This window comes from Cuculus canorus, chromosome 15, assembly GCF_017976375.1.
Source record: "Cuculus canorus isolate bCucCan1 chromosome 15, bCucCan1.pri, whole genome shotgun sequence".
NCBI classification, from domain to species: domain Eukaryota; kingdom Metazoa; phylum Chordata; class Aves; order Cuculiformes; family Cuculidae; genus Cuculus; species Cuculus canorus.
Window position 1 is genome coordinate 16,009,639 of NC_071415.1, and position 19,302 is coordinate 16,028,940.

The 19,302-nt window shown below is 36.1% G+C and overlaps 1 protein-coding gene across 2 annotated transcripts in view; it reads left to right on the forward strand.

Moving 5' to 3' along the window:
* Nucleotides 1–19,302, forward strand: part of SMG1 (SMG1 nonsense mediated mRNA decay associated PI3K related kinase) — a 64,374-nt gene that overhangs the window by 28,896 nt on the left and 16,176 nt on the right. For both annotated transcript variants that reach the window (XM_054080452.1, XM_054080453.1), the window contains 27 exons: nucleotides 66–184; nucleotides 939–1,026; nucleotides 1,112–1,213; nucleotides 1,653–1,793; nucleotides 2,105–2,304; nucleotides 2,398–2,594; nucleotides 3,288–3,455; nucleotides 4,199–4,353; nucleotides 5,395–5,540; nucleotides 6,185–6,386; nucleotides 8,126–8,235; nucleotides 8,604–8,751; nucleotides 9,123–9,282; nucleotides 9,896–10,016; nucleotides 10,689–10,937; nucleotides 11,243–11,527; nucleotides 12,531–12,675; nucleotides 12,961–13,099; nucleotides 13,401–13,631; nucleotides 13,727–13,904; nucleotides 14,746–14,907; nucleotides 15,227–15,444; nucleotides 15,636–15,790; nucleotides 16,611–16,833; nucleotides 17,336–17,582; nucleotides 18,192–18,421; nucleotides 18,835–19,083. In XM_054080452.1, coding sequence (XP_053936427.1) covers nucleotides 66–184; nucleotides 939–1,026; nucleotides 1,112–1,213; nucleotides 1,653–1,793; nucleotides 2,105–2,304; nucleotides 2,398–2,594; nucleotides 3,288–3,455; nucleotides 4,199–4,353; nucleotides 5,395–5,540; nucleotides 6,185–6,386; nucleotides 8,126–8,235; nucleotides 8,604–8,751; nucleotides 9,123–9,282; nucleotides 9,896–10,016; nucleotides 10,689–10,937; nucleotides 11,243–11,527; nucleotides 12,531–12,675; nucleotides 12,961–13,099; nucleotides 13,401–13,631; nucleotides 13,727–13,904; nucleotides 14,746–14,907; nucleotides 15,227–15,444; nucleotides 15,636–15,790; nucleotides 16,611–16,833; nucleotides 17,336–17,582; nucleotides 18,192–18,421; nucleotides 18,835–19,083 — 4,768 coding nt within the window. The remainder of the gene's footprint in view (nucleotides 1–65; nucleotides 185–938; nucleotides 1,027–1,111; nucleotides 1,214–1,652; nucleotides 1,794–2,104; nucleotides 2,305–2,397; nucleotides 2,595–3,287; nucleotides 3,456–4,198; nucleotides 4,354–5,394; nucleotides 5,541–6,184; nucleotides 6,387–8,125; nucleotides 8,236–8,603; nucleotides 8,752–9,122; nucleotides 9,283–9,895; nucleotides 10,017–10,688; nucleotides 10,938–11,242; nucleotides 11,528–12,530; nucleotides 12,676–12,960; nucleotides 13,100–13,400; nucleotides 13,632–13,726; nucleotides 13,905–14,745; nucleotides 14,908–15,226; nucleotides 15,445–15,635; nucleotides 15,791–16,610; nucleotides 16,834–17,335; nucleotides 17,583–18,191; nucleotides 18,422–18,834; nucleotides 19,084–19,302) is intronic.

Consider the following 19,302-nt stretch of genomic DNA (forward strand, 5'->3'; position numbering starts at 1 on the left):
TAAGTTATGTAGGGAGATATCTTTCTGTAACTGTATTGAGTGACTAATACTCTTGTTTTTTGAAGGAAACTACTTATGACGTGGGCTTTGGAAGTGGCAGTCCTGATGAAAAAATCAGAAACTTATGCACCATTGTTTTCTCTCCCATCTTTTCATAAGTTTTGTAAAGGAATTTTAGCAAACAGTAAGATATTGCATGTTTTTACTTAACAGTCTTTTGCTTGACATAATGAAGTACATAAGTGAACTTGTCATAAACTGCTGATAGCTGTAGCTGTACTAGTTTCATTTACTTTTAGAGATGCTTCTGGTTTGTGTTCCGCAAAAATTTACACTCTCTACTATGTTTTTTCTCAAATTAATTCCTACCTATTTCTTAGGAAAAAAGAGATTATTTCTTAAAATAATCTCTGATTGTGAAATTGATCTACCAAAAATATCAGTGAGGTGCCAAATCTTACTTTTAAGATTGCATTTTATTTCATCAAAAGCAGTGGAAGCATTTCATAATGTCATGTATTGATTTGAATTTCCAAACCTGGGAATAGAAATATAGGAACAAATGCTTTTAGTAGCATAATACTAGCAAGAGCAGTAGCTTCCCAAGGCCTGGAGTTACTAACTTTTACCTTAGTTTTCTCGTACTGAAATATGTTGTGTATAACGCCAGTGTGTGGACACCACAGAAGAATTAATCTGTCAGCCATTGGAAAAGGCCTGTAAGTAACATAGCAGGAGTGACTTTGTTATTAAGCATTTACTTGTTACAGTAAAACCAGTCAACAAAATCAAAAGAAAAGCTTTGCTTAAAGCTTCTGTTGTCTCCCAGCAGCTATGCTGTAAAAGATCTTAAGCTGCTCTGCCACAAGCAGAGTAATGCACAAGTTACATAATTCTAGCAAGAATAACTCTTTTTTTCTTTCAACTCCTTAATTCAGCCCTTCTGGAAGATGTGAACATTTGTCTTCAAGCATGTAGTAGCCTCCACGCCCTGTCTTCCTCCCTCCCAGATGACCTTTTACAAAGGTACTTGCATAGAATTCTGTTTACTACTTGAATTATGCTGTTAATGGCAATGTTATCACCTTTTTTTTCCTTTCTGGTGATGCAGGTGTGTTGATGTGTGTCGTGTTCAACTGGTACATAGCGGTGCTCGTGTGAGGCAAACTTTTGGAAAACTTCTGAAATCAATTCCTTTAGATGTTGTGTTGAGGTAAGTTCAGATTAACTTCAATGTAGAGACTGGTTTAGTTTTTCTTCAATGACGTTTATCTGAAAAGTAGCACCACTCGAATGTAATCATACTGTCTTAACGTAAAATCAATAAGCATGTGTGTCTTGCTATCTCTTCTACTTTTGTTGCAGGTTTTTTAAGAGCAGTAGTACACAAAGTAATTAACAAATTTGATAAACTATACAGCAAATATGAATACTTGTGAGGTCCACGTTATCCAGAGCTTCAGCAATATTATGTCGTGTGATTTGTCTCAAAGACCTCAACTCTTAAAGCACTTGGTCAAAAAAACAGAGAGTATACTTATTTCCAGTCATTACATATATATACTTCTGTGTGTATGTATAACTTTTTGCACAACTTCTTTTTATTTATTCAAGTACAGAGTTACATGGGTTGTTTTTCCCCTTTTCTGCAGTAATCGTACCCACACAGAAATACAGGAAATTTCTTTGGCGATAAGAAGTCATATGAGCAAAGCTCCAAGTAATACATTCCACCCACAGGATTTCTCTGATGTCATTAGTTTTATTCTGTATGGAAACTCTCACCGAACTGGGTATGAACTCTTAAAACTGAAGTCAATGGGTGTTCAATTTATATTAAAGAATTCCAAGCTATGTTTAGTTTAAAATTTTTCATTATCTTTGCAAATTACATTGCGTTATCTTAAATAATTTTTTTTACACTTCTCTAGAAGTATTTATAAATATCTTCAAATACACACCTTGTTGCATATTTGCCAATGTACATTGCTGCTTGGAAAGAATCCTATGAGAGATTTGTTTGAAAGCAATAAGGAGCTGAAGTGTGTGCAGTGTAAACTTGTTATCACATGAACTTGTGTTAACATACCGATGTTTCTTTTAGGAAGGATAATTGGTTAGAAAGATTATTCTATAGCTGTCAAAGACTAGATAAGAGAGATCAACCAACCATCCCTCGTAATCTATTGAAGACTGATGCTGTTCTTTGGCAATGGGCTGTTTGGGAAGCAGCTCAGTTTACTGTTCTTTCGAAGTTACGAACTCCTCTGGGCAGAGCCCAGGATACGTTTCAAACAATTGAAGGTAATATAAAAAATACAGTTTATTTTCATTGACACATCTGAATGAAATATTGTCTGGTAACTTTTTTTTTTTCTTGTTTTGGTAACTGTGTAGGTATTATTAGGAGTCTTGCAGCCCATACATTAAACCCTGACCAAGATGTTAGCCAGTGGACTACCGCAGACAATGATGAAGGACATGGTAGCAACCAGCTTAGGCTTGTTCTCCTTCTACAGTATCTGGAGAACTTGGAAAAATTGATGTACAATGCTTATGAAGGATGTGCCAATGCCCTTACCTCTCCACCCAAGGTTTGTCTTTCTTACAGTGCTGTTGCTGCTTGAAACAGTCTATTGAATGAGCAGTGTTTTCAGGGTTGTTCATGTCTTAACTGTGGAACTTCAGAAGAACTTCTCAAGCAAAACTTGACTCTTGAGTTGTCTGGCTTTGATTCTTAGAGAACATGTGAAAACACGATTTATTTCTGGAGTACCAGCTTGTCTCATGGTTCAAATTAAGCAAGTCTGTGGTACCTCTCATTTGTAGCAGTTGCTTGTTAGTAAATTGTCAGCTGCTATGTTACTGTTATGAAGTAACATAACTATTGGAGGCTTTAAATTGCTTTGGGGGGAATATAATACTTATTTATAAAGAACATACCCTTTTGTGTGGTTCTAGTTGCAAAACATTCTACAATGTAGAAATAAGCTCTTCAATTACCAGACTTTGACATGACAGTAGTAGGTTACTTCATACTCAGCGCACTTCAAGATTTTTAGCTTGCCAGTATCCTTGGCCAGTTGCATACTATGCATGATTTTAGACCATTTGGATTAAAAGTAAAGATACAGAATTTTACCTGTTTCTTCATCTCTCAATTAAACTCAGCTGGAGAAAATAAACTTGTCCTGACTTTGATTTTTATAAATACAAGTGCTTAATGTAACTATTTTAATTTGTACAGAAGAATGGTATTGTAAAACTTATCTTTTCTCTCTTTAAAGGTTATCAGGACTTTCTTTTATACTAATCGTCAGACATGCCAGGATTGGCTAACGCGGATTAGACTTTCCATTATGAGAGTTGGATTGCTGGCTGGCCAGCCTGCTGTGACAGTCAGGCATGGTTTTGATTTACTCACAGAAATGAAAACTAATAATAGTATCTCTCAGGTACTCTCTTTTCAAACTTAGTAGACTATTGCAAAAATACTTCTGTGATATTCTAAAAGAATTTAGCTAAGGCAATCAGTAGTTATTTAATAAGCTGGTCACTAAAAGACTGTTATTTAAAGCCACATTTTAAACTCTTCTGCATTGACAGACTCTTGTGCTTAAGTGACTACTGTGGTTTGGAGATTAGGTTGTATATGTGTGGTCAAATACTATGCAGAAAAGAATGCTAGAGTTTGTTTACAATCTGAATTGACCAGTTTCTTTTAAAGCAGAAGATTTTGCTCAAACCTGATGAAGTTTCTGTTGTATTAGCCTGAGGCCTTCCCAAGCTTGTGGTAGTGTAGTGTCTTTGCTAACCTGTGGGTATGAGCAGGAGGGGGATGTATTGTGAGAATCAACTTCCTCTGAGGAACTATCAGATAACAGGCCTGGGATGGCTGAATAAAGTAGTTAAGCCTCCTTAAGAAAGTTGAATAGTTGATTTAGTTTATTATTTAATTTGCTTAAATATTTTAACAAAGGAGATTTGGTGGATATTTATTACTTCCTGCTTCTTTTATGTGTCCTTCTGCTTCTATAGGTATAGACCATCACATAGTGATTGCTAACTGTTGACATTCAGGCATTTCACTTCTAGATGCATGGAATGAATTTATAAATTGGCTTATAAATTCATTGTATTTAACCATGTATATAGCTCTGATGAGATTTGTTAAATAAAGCCTTTGGTTTGATTTTAGGGAAATGAATTGGAAGTGACAATTATGATGCTGGTAGAAGCATTATGTGAGCTTCACTGTCCTGAAGCTATTCAGGGTATCGGTGTCTGGTCTTCTGCTGTACTTGGGAAGAGTCTTGCCTGGATCAATTCTGTAGCTCAACAAGCGGAAGGGCGGTAGGTTTTCTCAGATGATTGGATGTTACAAACTCGGACTTGTTTTCCTTTTTATGCGTACTTCTTCTGAATCTTCGAAATTGTGGCATGAATCAGGGCTGCTCCTCTAATTTTGATGTCAATTAAAGTAATTGTCTTTCAGAGCTCTCTAATAGATCCAGTGTTTTTAGATATTTTTAACTTCTAGTTTTAACTAAATTACCAGGATTTGAATATAAATGGGTGTTCCTAAGCTGTGGTTTTCAGGTTTTTTTGTACACAGCAAATCTCTTTTCATACTGCATTTAGTTTTCCATTGCAAAATATGATTAATTTCAATATTTTCTAATGAAGTTTCTTACTAATGGCATGATCTGATTACCTGCCACAGTTTGCCTAGAGAGGGAGGAGTCTGAGGGAGACACTTTGCAGTTTTAGTTCAGCTTTGAAAAAGTGACTTCTGCATCTATTGAAGTAGAATCTTTGGCTGCAGATACAAATGGGTGGGTCAGTGAATGCATCCTTTCTTCTTCTGTATGAAATGCAAAAGGGACACCTTGCGTTATTTACCTGCCATGTAAAAATTCCCAAACAGAAGAAAAAAAAGAGATTTTATAACTCTCACCCATTTTTTGTAAGATTCCTTAAAATAATGTGAAGCTTTAATACATGAGAAGTTTCTTAGAAATGTCAAGTTTAAGCTGTGAGTTGTTGCCCTGGACCCTGTTTCATAATTCTCTATTAAATGATGTATCTAATAGTTATTCAGCTTTAGTCATACAGGTAAAAAGTGTGACAGTCAAATATAAAACTTATTTATCTCCTTCAATCTGTATTAAGTTTGAAGTTGGCATTAAAACCTGAATGGAGAAGCTTTCATACTATGCTATAGCTTGGAAATTCAGCCAGTAAACTTGTATTCTATGTTAATCCCTTTCTTTTGCTGAAGGAGACACGTGAACTTTTTGAGTATTGTGGTTACAAACGTTTAAAGCACAGTGTATTTACCAAAAAAAGAAACTGGTTCTGTAAAATGCTGACTAAAATATTAAACCATTTAAGGTTTGAAAAAGCAACTGCGGAATACCAGGAGCACCTATGCTCCATGACAGGAGTGGATTGCTGCATTACTGGCTTTGACAAAACTGTTCTGAAGTTGGCCAATTCAAACAGCGTGAATAATGCCAGCCCAAAGCATTCCTTGAATGGTCAGTATTTACTGTTTTCTTTTTAAGAGAAATACAATTTTGTAACTGTATGTATGTAAAATTGGAACCTTGAGTGATACTGCTGTGGTAATGATCGTGTTTCTAATTCTTAAATCTGAAACCCTGTTTCTGTCTGCAGCTGAACTCAACTATTTAATGGCACTGAAAACAATATTGTGTATAGATATGAGGGTTTTCAGTACTCGTGTCTAATTGAATGAAACTAAAAACATTAGGTAAAATATTTTGTAATTTACTAATTTAATTCTAAATAATCATAAGAAGACTTAGTATTTATGATATAATTGTATTAGAAATGCACAAGTAACTCAGTTTTTTAACTACCGTGACTTCGTTGCAGCATTGAAAAGAATTCTTCTTTGTTCGTAACTTCTTCAGTTTTCCTGTTTTGATGCTTCTTTACAGATGTGGACTAAATTATACAAAAACCTTTGAGAAGGTTCTATTTTTTTTAAGTTGAAGACCAATACTGTACATTTGTGTAAATATTTGACTTTTTTTTTAAATGTGGTTTTCTTTGCAAGAGACATAGAAATTTCATTTCAGTAACAGAAATGCTTTTTAAAGATGCGTGAGCGTAAATATGTATTTAAGTACATATACTATTTCTTTTTGTTTCACAGGAGAAACTAGAAAAACTGTTCTGACTAAGCCAAGTGACTCTTCACCTGAAGTTATAAACTACCTGGGTAACAAAGCCTGTGAATGTTACATTTCCATTGCTGACTGGGCTGCGGTTCAGGAGTGGCAAAATATGGTCCACGAGTTGAAGAAAAGCAATAGCAATACCTCAATCAATCTGAAAGCAGATTTTAACTACATAAAGTAAGGATATAGTTTATTCAGCAGTACTTAATATTTGAGTTCCAAGATCCTGAACTCTGGAAGTGTTTATGGATTTTTAGAAACTAGCTGTCATTGAAATAGAGGTGTGATAAGAAGAAAGTTATGTTCTTGGGAGAGGGATAACTTGGCCATGGTATTTACTAGCCCTACAGATAAGTAAAGAGGTAACATCATTCTAAGTAGTTATTGTAGATTTCTGACTGCTGAGGTTTCCTAGTATTCAAGAAAAATATATTTTCTCTTAAAGTAAAAGGTAAGAAATTTATTCTAGTTCTACTGAGAGAAGATAGATCCTTTCCCACAACTTAAGCAATAGTGAAAAATAAAATGCCTGTCAGTGGTACAGTTCTTAAAAATATACTTTTTATATTAGATTAATGAATTAAAATATTGAGGCGGTCTTGGCTGATTACATTTTTTTTTTTTAAATTGTATTTGGAGTTGTAGTTTGTGCATTTATTTCCTAACCCATTATTTCTCTGGTTCATGAGAAAATATTTATGACATTGAAATAGTCCTTCAAGCATTAACGGTCCTTTCCGTTTCATTTGACAACTTGATTACTTTCTATTCCTGTGCTATTGTAGTAAACATTGTAAAATCCTTTTGGCTGAAATTTCTTGACTTGAAAATAAAAGCATAGAATGCTTTTTTTATAGAAAGCATATTTTTTGATATAAAATCTTGCAGGTCTGAAAAGGTGATTGCTTCTGTCGGAAAGGGGAGTTACTGCAGTGACTTGGGAGTGTTGTGCAGTTAATCCATTAGGAGAGTGAATGGTTGTCACGGTTGGGAAAATTTCTCATTCCTGCATGTTTGTGTTTCTGTAAACTAAATGCATAGCACTTCTGATGATCACACAAGTGCTGCTGTAATATTGCAGTGGTCTGTTTGGTTTGGCTGGTTTGAGTTAGTTTTCATCCAGATAGTTACTGGAAGTAAGATACTATATCATCAGAAAAATCATGTAAATAGCTCCTAAGGATGCACAATGCTTTGACTCTTCTGCATCACCAAAATAATTCAGCTAAAAGGGGAACTTTCACATGCTGGATGCTTTTTTTCTTTTCTCATGCAGGTTCTTAGATAATTCCTTCTTCAAGGGACAATAACAGGAATATTGAACCATTGATTCTTCTGTGTTCTGAGCCATTAAGCCTCTTAGCCTTTCAGTGCTGCTTTTTTTTTGTGTAGTTTTGTAAAAGTCTGTGGTGCCCAAATAATTTCCTAATGTAGAACAATGGAAAAGATATTAAATTGGCTGCTTCCAGTTATTAAGCAATATAAGTTTGTATAATTTATGACCTGCACAGTATTCCAATATTTCTGGAATTTTGGTTTCATGAAAACTGAAGAATTGAAACCACGGCCTCATGAAATTCTGCACCAAAACTTACTTTTCTGTGCATTGGTGGGGGGAGTTTTTACTTCTTGACTATGGCAGGAGAGTATTTTCTACATAGTCTGATGATAATGTGAGAAGCTTTCTAGCTGGAGAGATTTTTTTCCTCTCGCTTTGCTATTGAATCTATCCATTTGGTGCTGTACTATTGCTTTCTACTGATCTATGTGAAAACTGGGATTTTTTCTTACAATTATTTAGAAGTGTTCTGTAGGATTTTGAGTTAAGCTTGAGTCTCTCTTTTGCTGTATAAGATATTTAGTAACTGAATTGAAAGTAGAAATGTGAAGATAAAACTGTCAACATTGAATTGCAGATCTTTGAGCAGCTTTGAGTCTGGACAACTTGCTGAATGCACTGAACAACTAGAATTATTACCAGGAGAAAATATCAACCTACTTGCAGGGGGATCCAAAGAAAAGATAGGTATGAATGCATAAGTTAACATTACTTCAAGTACAAAAGTAAATCGTACTTTACGTATCTGTCTCTATTAAACTTCTGAATGCAGTTTGCTGTGTTCAGTGGACTGACCATAACCTTTATGAACTAAGCTTTCAGATTATTTGGCAGTGGTCATGCTAAGTGTTGATACAAGTGTGTTTTCTGGAGTTCACATGTTTGTTTCTATCTGTCAACAATTTCTGATATGAATACATACATCTATAAAATATATATACTTAAAAAAAGAGGTTTTTTCCAACTTCCTTGCTCTCAAAAATGCATTCTCAGGTGGTCATGGTTGGTAAAGTTTGTTGGTTATAATTCGTTTCAATTGTTTAATCTCCATGTAGACATGAAGAAGCTCCTTCCTAATATGTTAAGTCCTGATCCAAGAGAACTTCAAAAAGCAGTTGAAGTACAACTTCTGAGAAGTTCAGTATGTCTGGCAACAGCTGTAAGCCACATAGAACAGGAGCAGAAGTGGCAGTCAATATCTGAGTAAGCTGAAATATGCTAATATGAATGAATGTGAAAAACTGTTCTAGTTTAAGCATAACTCTGTGAAAAGTATACTCTATTTTGTACTTAAACATCTATCTCAGTTTGATACCAGTTTTAGCTGTTGTGAGTTAAGCTTACCAAGGAAAAATAAGATGTTTAACTTGGAGATTATGTAGTTCTGTGACTTCATGAAGTACTGCTTCTTGTCAGTTTAATAATAAGGTATCATAATGTAACTTGTGTGTGATATTGCAAGACTTTATCATCCTCTAAAGACGTTGAATTTGCTTTTTCTTCAGTAGTTGATACCACTGCTTGCTCTTAAAGTCTAGCTAACAAAAATCACTGTTCCGGTTCTTTTATTTCAGAAATGTTATTAAATACCTAAAGCAGACGTCGCGAATTGCTATTGGACCTTTAAGACTTTCCACACTCACTGTGTCTCAGTCTTTACCAGTGTTGAGCACTCTTCAGTTGTATTGTTCTTCTGCTTTGGAAAACACTGTATCCAATAGGCTGACATCAGAGGTATGTCTGTGTGTTTAAAACCTAAATTGGAGTAATGTCTTTCTGCATGTCATGTCATGAACTAATGAGTATAGAACATACAGTAATTGTTTTGACTGTTGTTAATCATACTGTAAAAAGACTTCATTTCGTTTTCTAATGTGCCTTGATCCAAGTTTTTTAAACTTGTGCCTGTTGGTCTTCTTTCTATAGTTATAAATATACCATCTCTTTCAAAAACACAGTATTTTTAAAGTTTAATTGATACTTGCTTTTTAGAGAAGTGATACATTTTAACACTTATTCATGCAATGCACACGTAATTAAAAATATTTATCAAAAAGCAATCACTTCAGTAATTAAAAACTCAATGTCAAACGTCAGTTAGCATGAATGATCTTATTCTAGTGTCTAATCGTACTGCCCAGAAAAAAAATCTGCTCAATTTTGAGCCATTGTTAGTTTTGTCCTCTCAAAATCAAGCATGTCTTTCTGGAGTTGCATAGAACGATAATGGCTACTAGTACAAATGAGAATGTTTACTCTGCACTAACATGGTCTTTGGTTCTAGTAAGAAAATACATTTTAGTAAAGTTCTCTCATGACAGCTCTGCAACTTCTGTGCCTCTTTCAGGACTGTCTTGTACCTCTCTTCAACGATGCTTTGAGGTCATGCAAACAGCATGATGTAAGGCCGTGGATGCATGCACTGAGGTACACAGTGTACCAGAATCAATTGATGGAAAAACTTAAAGGTATATAAGCTCTCGTTTTAGTGTTATGAAAGGTGAATGCAGAATTTGAACTTAAATCTTCTGCTGAAAGCACCAGCTGTGTCTTTTTCTATTACTTAATTGAATTTCTTTTTTAAAGCCAAGTTTTGGTTATTTAAATGTCTTGCTTTATAAGCAGGGGTCACTACTGTAGTGTAGACAGTGTTAAAAAAATTAATTCTGAAATGCTTAGCAGTTCTATACTTGCTCTTCTCATCACACTTTACTTGCTCATCTCTTCATACTTCACATGCTCTCACTTTTGAACACTTTAACACTACCAGTAGTGGGTCTTTAAAAACCTTCACGAAAGCTGTTTGAATGTGCAGGATAAGAGGTAACGGGAGATAAAGAAGTTGTATGGGGGACAAGTAGAATTTTTAGTTAAGAAGAATGCTTATGGTAGAAAAATTACTGTTTTGCCCTACAGATTATCTATGGATATATTTTATTTCAGATGGGATGTATAAATATTCTAGGCAGAAATGAAGTCATCTGAATATCTGGAGGAGGTATTAGGAGACATCAAACTCTTGAGCATTTTTTTACTGATGGCCATGTACAGAATACATTAGGAAGAAATTATTTATATTACCCAGGTGCAATTCTTTTTTGTTTAGTGATTTTCTTTATGATGTCTTGTTTCTACTTCAGAACCAACAGTCCCAATTAAAAGCCATCTAATGGAGCTGGGCTTAACAGCTGCAAAATTTGCACGGAAGCGAGGAAATATTGCCCTAGCTACACGGCTGCTTGCCCAGTGCAGCGAAATTCAGCTAGGAAAAACCACTACTGCACAGGACTTGGTCCAGCACTTTAAAAAATTGTCTGCACCAGGTCAGATAGATGAAAAGTGGGGTCCTGAACTTGACATTGAGAAAACAAAATTGTTATACACAGCAGGTGGGTATTTTGTTAATTGTGTTGTAGATACTTGAGCCTCTTGTCGTTATAACCAGCCTAATTCCCCTGACCTTGGAGAAATCATACTAGGACAGTATTGTTGGGAACTGATGTCATCCTATTAACTGTTGACTCGGTCTGAAAGTGTTTTCACAAGTCTTTTCTTACTTGTCATTTTAACTTCAAAAGAAAATTTTCTTTGTAAAAAATATATTGTTACAAGCTGTATCTGAAAATGCTGGATTTCAGAAGTGTTTTGATTAAAGTTAACGCTCTACTGAAGATATGCTTTCCATGACATGCAGGTCAGTCAACACATGCCATGGAAATGCTGAGTTCTTGTGCCATATCCTTTTGCAAATCTGCCAAAGCTGAATATGCAGTTGCTAAATCTATTCTCACACTGGCTAAATGGATTCAAGCAGAATGGAAAGAGATCTCAGGACAGCTGAAACAAGTATATAGAGCTCGACAACAGCAGAATCACACTGGTCTGTCCACCCTGTCTAAAAACATCTATAATTTGATTGATCTCCCAACTGTTAATACACTAGAAGAAGAATATCCTAGGATTGAAAGTGAATCTACAGGTAGATTTGTTCTCCTTATTCATTGTTTGTTTAATTAGTTACTGATCATTCCACTGAGAGAGAGCACAGTTTTATTGGTAATGACGAAGTGCTCCATCACTCATGTATTTGTTTTCCTAACACATGTGTAAACAGTGTGTGTTTTTTGTGCTAGCTAACTACACAAAGTTGAAAAACCCAAACTCCTTAATATTGATATTTTATTTCTTTCACATTTTTCTCATTCAGGTGATGGCCTGAGGAAGAAACTGGAATGCGTTTATTTTATAAGAGGAGGATACAATTTTTTTTATGCTATTGTCTGCTCTCAGCTCTTCTGTTTGCTAGTTTGAATGAGATCTTTCAGATTAAGCACTGACAGGGTGTGTGTTTTGAAGGCCCTGTTAAGTGTGAAAAGCAGTTACCTTAGGTTTTTTCGTGATCTCTAATGTATACTTAATTTGAACACTTCTGTTGTTGCTGTAAAACGTACTGTAATTTCCGATTTTCAGCAGAATTTTCTTAAAATGTCAAAGTAAAGTTTGTTCTTTGCTTAAACATGGATTTCATAAATAACTTGGTTCATCTCTTTCGCAGTCAGAATTATTTTAGAGCTGTTAATGAGTATTAAGTAGTAGGTGCTTTCTGACTTGATGATGAAGAAAGTAAATGTATGCACAAATAAGCACAGACACACTGCCCTGGATACTTCCTAACAGTCCGCTCTCTGAAGCATCTTGCTGTTTGGAGATTGAGTTTCTTGCCTCAGTTCCATCTTTCTGTGAAAGAGAAAGCAATTGTAGAGTATAGGCAGTAGTTGTTAGCAAATGAAAAACTGGTCTTTGTTTTGCAGTGTCAGAACTGAAAAGTAATTGCATTTCAGAAGATGACTCTTGGGTAGTATCTTGACAGAAAAAAACCCTGATGATGCACTTAAAATGTTTTCATGTTATTTTCTCTATTAAGGAAATCAGAAGTAGGTTCTACGTTATAACATTATTTTGCTTTGTTTCTCCTATCGCAGTAAATATTGGAGTTGGAGAACCTGACTTCATCTTAGGACAGCTGTATCACTTGTCTTCAGTACAAGCACCTGAAGTAGCCAAGTCTTGGGCAGCCCTGGCTAGTTGGGCTTACAGATGGGGCCGGAAAGTAGTTGATAATGCCAGGTAAAGTCATCCCAATGTGTGAATTTATACAGCACAACTAGTTTTCTTAAGGTAAACCCTATTTCTGTATTTATGATTACTGTTCTTTGTAGTGTGAAGTAGCACGTAAGCAGCAATTTAAATATCCTTTTGATTACTTGCCCTCTGTAAAAAGAAGTGAGTTTAATTCTGAGATAAGAATGAAGACTTCTTTCTTCCAGGAAGTTTTATCTATACAGTTTTAATGGGTTCAGTAGCTCTACTATACTAATATATTTGGGATCAATATTTCATTTAATGTTACAGTCAGGGAGAAGGTGTTCGTCTGCTGCCCCGAGAAAAATCTGAGGTTCAGAAATTGCTTCCAGACAACATTGCAGAAGAAGATAAAGAGAAAATTTATGGGATTCTTGGGCAGGCAGTGTGTCGCCCAGCTGGGATTCAAGTAAGTGTAAATTTGCTTGCTTAAAAAAAAAATGTCCAGCTTAAGTGTGAACCTTGTTTTTACTCTAATTGTGATTCATATTAACTCTTGTAAATGCTTAAAGAAAAATTAGGACAATATAAGAGTTCTCTAAGAAACCATCCATTAGCAAAGAACACGTCTGTTCTGTGAACAATACTAATATGATGAAGTAATGCAGTTTTATGAGTTGCCTTGACAAAAACTGGATTAGGAACAAATATTACTTGTAGAAATGGATGGAGGACTTAAACAAATCTGTTTTCCCTTTATTTGCAATTAGGATGAAGATATGACTCTACAAATCACTGAAAATGAAGACAATGAAGAAGATGATATGGTGGATGTTATATGGCGTCAGTTATTAACAAGTTGTCCCTGGCTTTCAGATCTTGATGAAAATGCAACTGAGGGGTTAATTAAAGTGTGGAGGAAAGTTGTAGACAGAATCTTCAGTCTCTATAAACTCTCCTGCAGCGCATACTTTACTTTCCTTAAACTCAATGCTGGTCAGGTTCGTGTTTGTGCTGATGAGGAAGTCCAATTACAATTTTTTCTAAATGCTGATATGAACGATATTATGAGCTTAGAGGAATATTTTCTTTCAAGGTTCCACTTGATGAAGATGATCCCAGGCTGCACTTAAGAAATACTTCTGAGCAAAGCACTGATGATGTTATTGTGATGGCAACCCTAAGACTGTTACGGTTGCTTGTGAAACATGCTGGAGAACTTAGACAGTATCTAGAACATGGGCTAGAAACTACACCTACTGCTCCATGGAGAGGTAAATATATGTTATCCGGCTGTTAAAATAAATTTTGATGCATTCTCTCTAAATATAAGCAGGAAGGTATTGGCTGCACTTTCATAAATTTTTTTTTGAGCATGATGGAAAGAGAGCCTGTCTTTCACTAAATAATTTCATTAAAGATGTTCAAGCCTGCAATGCATTCTAATCTTGGTTAAGTAGCATAGATGCTGATCCCCTCCCCACCTTAAGACTGAAAGGAGAAAGGAGATGTAGTTTGTGAATATTTCATTATTACCCTTATGTTTGTAGCTGAAGTATTACGTTATATTGCCATTATATTAAAAAAAAAAGTGATGGATTTTTCTTTTTATTGCTAGAAGATACGTGGCCAAAGCTGGTTGTCTCAAAATTAGTGGATTGTCACTACATTACTGGTGCTGGTTGCTCAGGGACTTTACCACAAAAAGTTATTGAGTTAAAGCGTGCAAGACAGCAGAAGAGGAAGCCAGTTATTGCAAAACTGTACTTTCTTTTGAAACATCCAGTTGTGCTGACTTCAAGAACCATTCCTGTGACTCTCCTTATTTTTGAAAAATGCTACAACAAATAAAATGTGCAAAACTCAATTCCTAGTGCTTGTTTGAAGTAGTTATATATTGCTTCTGATGTTATCTGTATTTGAATAGTAGAAGAAAATAAGCTATTACCCGTACTGTGAAAGACCATTATTTAAAAAGGTTTTTTCAGAAGCTAGACATTCATGTTCTCCCAACGCTATACCAGCGTGATTTAAAAATGAAATTAAATAAAACTGTGCATAATTTTGAAGGAAAATAAAATGAATCAACACGTTTTATTTTTCCTGTTTGTGAAGGTATTATACCTCAGCTTTTCTCCCGCCTGAATCACCCAGAAGTGTATGTTCGTCAGAGCATCTGCAACTTGTTGTGTCGAGTGGCTCAAGATTCTCCTCATCTCATTCTATATCCTGCGATAGTGGGTACCATTTCACTTAGCAGTGAATCCCAGACTTCAGGTACAGAGGAAAAAATAGATGTTCAAATACACTTTAGCTAATGGATTTTTATATACTGGATAAAATGATACTGAGAGGTGTTTTTTTTGTTTTCAATACCTCTGGTAGTTTCCATTGTAGGAATATTTTTTGATGGAACCTCACTGATACCTTTCATTCAATTTGCCAGTTTAGGAAATAATTTTTTCAATTTTATCATCGTATATTTTACTGCTACTTAATGTCATACGGGGACCTCATGCTAAATGAAGTATTGAGTGATGTATCCTTGAAGGCCAGCACAACGTGGCTAATGCTTCAACACCTGTTTTTAATTCAGGAAACAAGCTGCCTTCTGCCATCCCTACATTGTTAGGTAATATTCAAGGAGAAGAACTGTTGGGTGGTGAATGTGATGGAGGGAGCCCCCCGGCTTCTCAAGAAAGCAGTAAAGATGACACAAAAGTTGGCTTAAATGAGGATCAAGCAATGATGCAGGATTGTTACAGCAAAATTGTGGAGAAGCTCTCTGCTGCAAATCCAACAATGGTATTGCAGGTAAATAATGCAAATGCACGCTACCTGTGGTTTTATTTGAATCACAGAATGTGTAATTTGTATATCTAGTGGGCAGACCTGAAAGTTTGGTGCATCATTGCTGTTAGACTCATTTTTTTAAGTTGTCCATCTGCAAAAATAAGTCTTAATACTAATACTCTTAAAAGTAAGTGAATATTTATTTTATACAGGTTCAGATGCTAGTGGCTGAGCTGCGCAGAGTTACAGTTCTTTGGGATGAACTTTGGTTGGGCGTTCTGCTGCAGCAGCACATGTATGTTCTCAGAAGGATTCAACAACTGGAAGATGAAGTCAAGAGGGTCCAAAACAACAACACTTTACGGAAGTATGTATTTTTTTAATTATTCAGGTGATAACCGTAACAAATATTTGTTCTTGAGGAAATATACAGTCACGTGGGTCAGTGATGTTGCAGTGAATTGATCCTATGTATCCTAGATGCTTCTTTGTAAGACAGTGACCTTATTTCAAGAATGTTTTGCTGCTACAGTTAGTCCTCTAATCAAACGAGAAACAACAATGGCTTACCTGTGCATGTGTATTGGGATTTCCTTAGCAATAATGCATTGGAACCCAATGCTTATGAAGTTGTGGATTAGGAAATCTTCATTTCCAAGATCTTTCCTGCAAGTCAGCTGAAATGAAGAAAAGCATGTGTTGAAGGGGTAATCTTTGTGGAGTAAACAGAATGTCTTAACCTTTTTTTTTTGTTTTCAGTGTTCAGCAAGTCTTTTTCCTCCCTTACCTGGATTCTCCTGTGAATCTGGATTTGTGGAAGAGGAAAGCTATTCTCTGTGCACCTGGCTAAGTGCACTTTATAGTGTGGCGTGTCCTCAGGAAGTAGTAGTAAAGAGCACTTTTATTAAAGGAAATAAGTTGCCTAGTGGTTTGAGCAACTCCTGAGCTTCTCCTCAGAGTTTCCAGTGGTAAAAAAATCCAATTCAAATGTTTCACTTAGTGTGTTTCAGAGGAACTTGCGTTCAGTTCCTTTTAATACAGTCATCCTCGAAGACCTCATTTTAGAGATGTGATAATTTTCCTGAATTCTTACATACCTCATTCGCAGTCTTATTGCAATGCTCTGCTTATGGATTAACTTAATTTTGTGGAGTTAAGAGTAAGTTTTGTTCTGTTTTTTTTAACAGAGAGGAGAAAATAGCAATCATGCGTGAGAAACATACAGCTCTAATGAAGCCCATTGTATTTGCTTTGGAGCACGTACGAAGCATCACTGCAGCTCCTGCAGAAACTCCTCATGAGAAATGGTTTCAGGATAGCTATGGAGATGCAATTGAAAATGCACTAGAGAAACTTAAGAATCCTTTAAATCCTGCTAAACCTGGAAGCAGCTGGCTTCCATTTAAAGAGGTATTATATGCACAGACTAAGGGTACTGTGTAGAGACTCTTGATGCACTCCCTGCACCATGTGCTTGACACTCTTTCTTTTGCTATTTTATTGTCATATCAAAATTGCAGTCTGAAACTTTGTCTTCTCTAGTATCACCACAGGCATGCTAGACAGTAAAGCACAGTAACTTCGGCCTCTGTAAAAAGTCCTACTGACTGTCTATATTATTGCATTTCTACCCAATGAAATGATTTTATTCTTTTCAGATCTTGATTTGTTGTGACTTTGGTGCCTATCACCAGGCAGGGTATATTTGCTGCGAAAAAGGTGGTTTTTAGTTTTTGTTATCTTCATCCTGAGCTGTAAATGGATAAGTAGGGTGTTGTGGATGAAAAGTAGTTTAAGAAAAATCGTCATGCTTTCTGAAAGATTACCACCATTAAGTCTGATTTGGTGATATATTTTAATGCTAGCTGTTAATATGAACCTCAACCTAAAACAAAAAATCTCTTTGGAATAGGTTATGCTAAGTTTGCAGCAAAGAGCACAGAAACGGGCTAGTTACCTTTTACGACTTGAAGAAATCAGTCCTTGGTTGGCTGCCATGATGAGCACTGAAATAGCACTTCCGGGAGAAGTGTCTACCAGAGACACAGTCACAATTCATAGCGTGGGCAGCACCATCACAATCCTGCCTACCAAAACCAAACCTAAAAAGCTGCTTTTCTTGGGTTCAGATGGGAAGAACTATCCCTACCTGTTCAAAGGTAAGAAATGAAGTTTTCTCATACAAGTTACTGTCTCTTGTTGCAGATTAGACTGTATCAAAGTTGGGAAGAACCATGGCTGCAACTTTGGTTTTATCTGCGTCCGTGATAGGGAGGAAGAGTTGTTTGGAGCATTTGCTCCCTCTCTTCCTCACCTCCTGCTTCACCATACAAATTCAAGTGATTTTGCCTTGTGAAGCTCTAAGTCCACAGGTGTTTCAGATCCCTTGTGTATAACTGTTGCATGAGAACTGGTGTTCTGCTTGCATACTGAGAGGATTAGCTGGATGCGCTTTTCCAGAAGCTTAAGGTGGCACTCAAAAGAGAACTTAAGAGACTTCATGCCTTCCCTAAAAGGGAAAGTTCTGTTAGTTCTGTTAGTAATTGCTGTGTGTACTGCTCACAGCGGGAGCTGTAATAAACTAGTGATTCTGGTAAGTGCTTTGTAAACAATTAGGTTTAGGCTGAACAACTTGTCCTTAATCTGCATCATTTATAAAGCTATTCATAGTCTGAAGTGAAGTAGGATTTAAAAAAAAAGCTAAATTTTAGGCTTTTAGAGAAGACTTTTTTTATCTAGAGACTAAATTTTAAACAAATCTGTCACAGGTTTGGAAGACTTGCATCTAGATGAAAGAATCATGCAGTTCTTATCAATTGTGAACACGATGTTTGCTACTATTAACCGTCAAGAGACACCGAGGTTTCATGCGAGGCACTACTCTGTGACACCTCTGGGAACAAGATCAGGCTTGATCCAGTGGGTGGATGGAGCTACACCTTTGTTTGGTCTTTACAAGCGGTGGCAACAGCGAGAAGCTGCTTTACAGGCACAAAAGGTAGCTACTGTGTTTTATACCAGCTAGATCAGTTCAGAAGGGAAATATTTATTCTGATTTGCTTTGCAGTTCCAAACATAGTCTTAAAAGGATTGTGTTCCGTTCATAGTATTGCAGGAGTTAATCTTGGTTGAAGTTTAGTTCCACATCTCCTTCTCTCCTTCTCATTTAATTTTAAATGTAATTTTTATAGTTACATTTTTGAAATTTACTTTGATAAGAGTAGAGTCAGGCAATATGTTTTCGGTATATTTAGGCTTCTATAACTATTGGATTTTGAAAGAATTCTGAGCTCTTAAAGTCAGCCTCACTAGAGGTGTTGATGTCATTTCATTCTCACCAAAACTGAATTTGGGATGCTTTTCTGTGGTAATGGGTGCTGATCTGCAAGCTAAAATTTTTGCCTTTTCTAGGCTCAGGACTCTTACCAGACTCCTCAAAATCCTGGAATAGTGCCTAGACCCAGTGAACTTTATTACAGTAAAATTGGACCTGCTTTGAAGGCAGTCGGGCTTAATCTTGACGTGTCACGTCGTGACTGGCCCTTGAATGTCATGAGGGCTGTTCTAGAAGAACTGATGGAAGCAACTCCTCCAAATCTCCTAGCTAAGGAGCTCTGGTCATCGTGTACTACACCAGATGAATGGTGGAGAGTTACACAGGTGGGTTATAAAGAAAAATACATTTTCCCTTTGAAAGGCTATGTTTTTAATGGGATAAGGGGCAACAAATTACTATCATTGCTTGAAAGCACCCCAGGCATGAGTTAGGTGAGCTATCATCGCTGAAGTTTCATGTACCAGAAAATGTTGGCAGTTGTGCTGTCTGGAATGAAATAAACAGGTATATGTACACCTGATAGCTCTTCATTAGTGTACTAG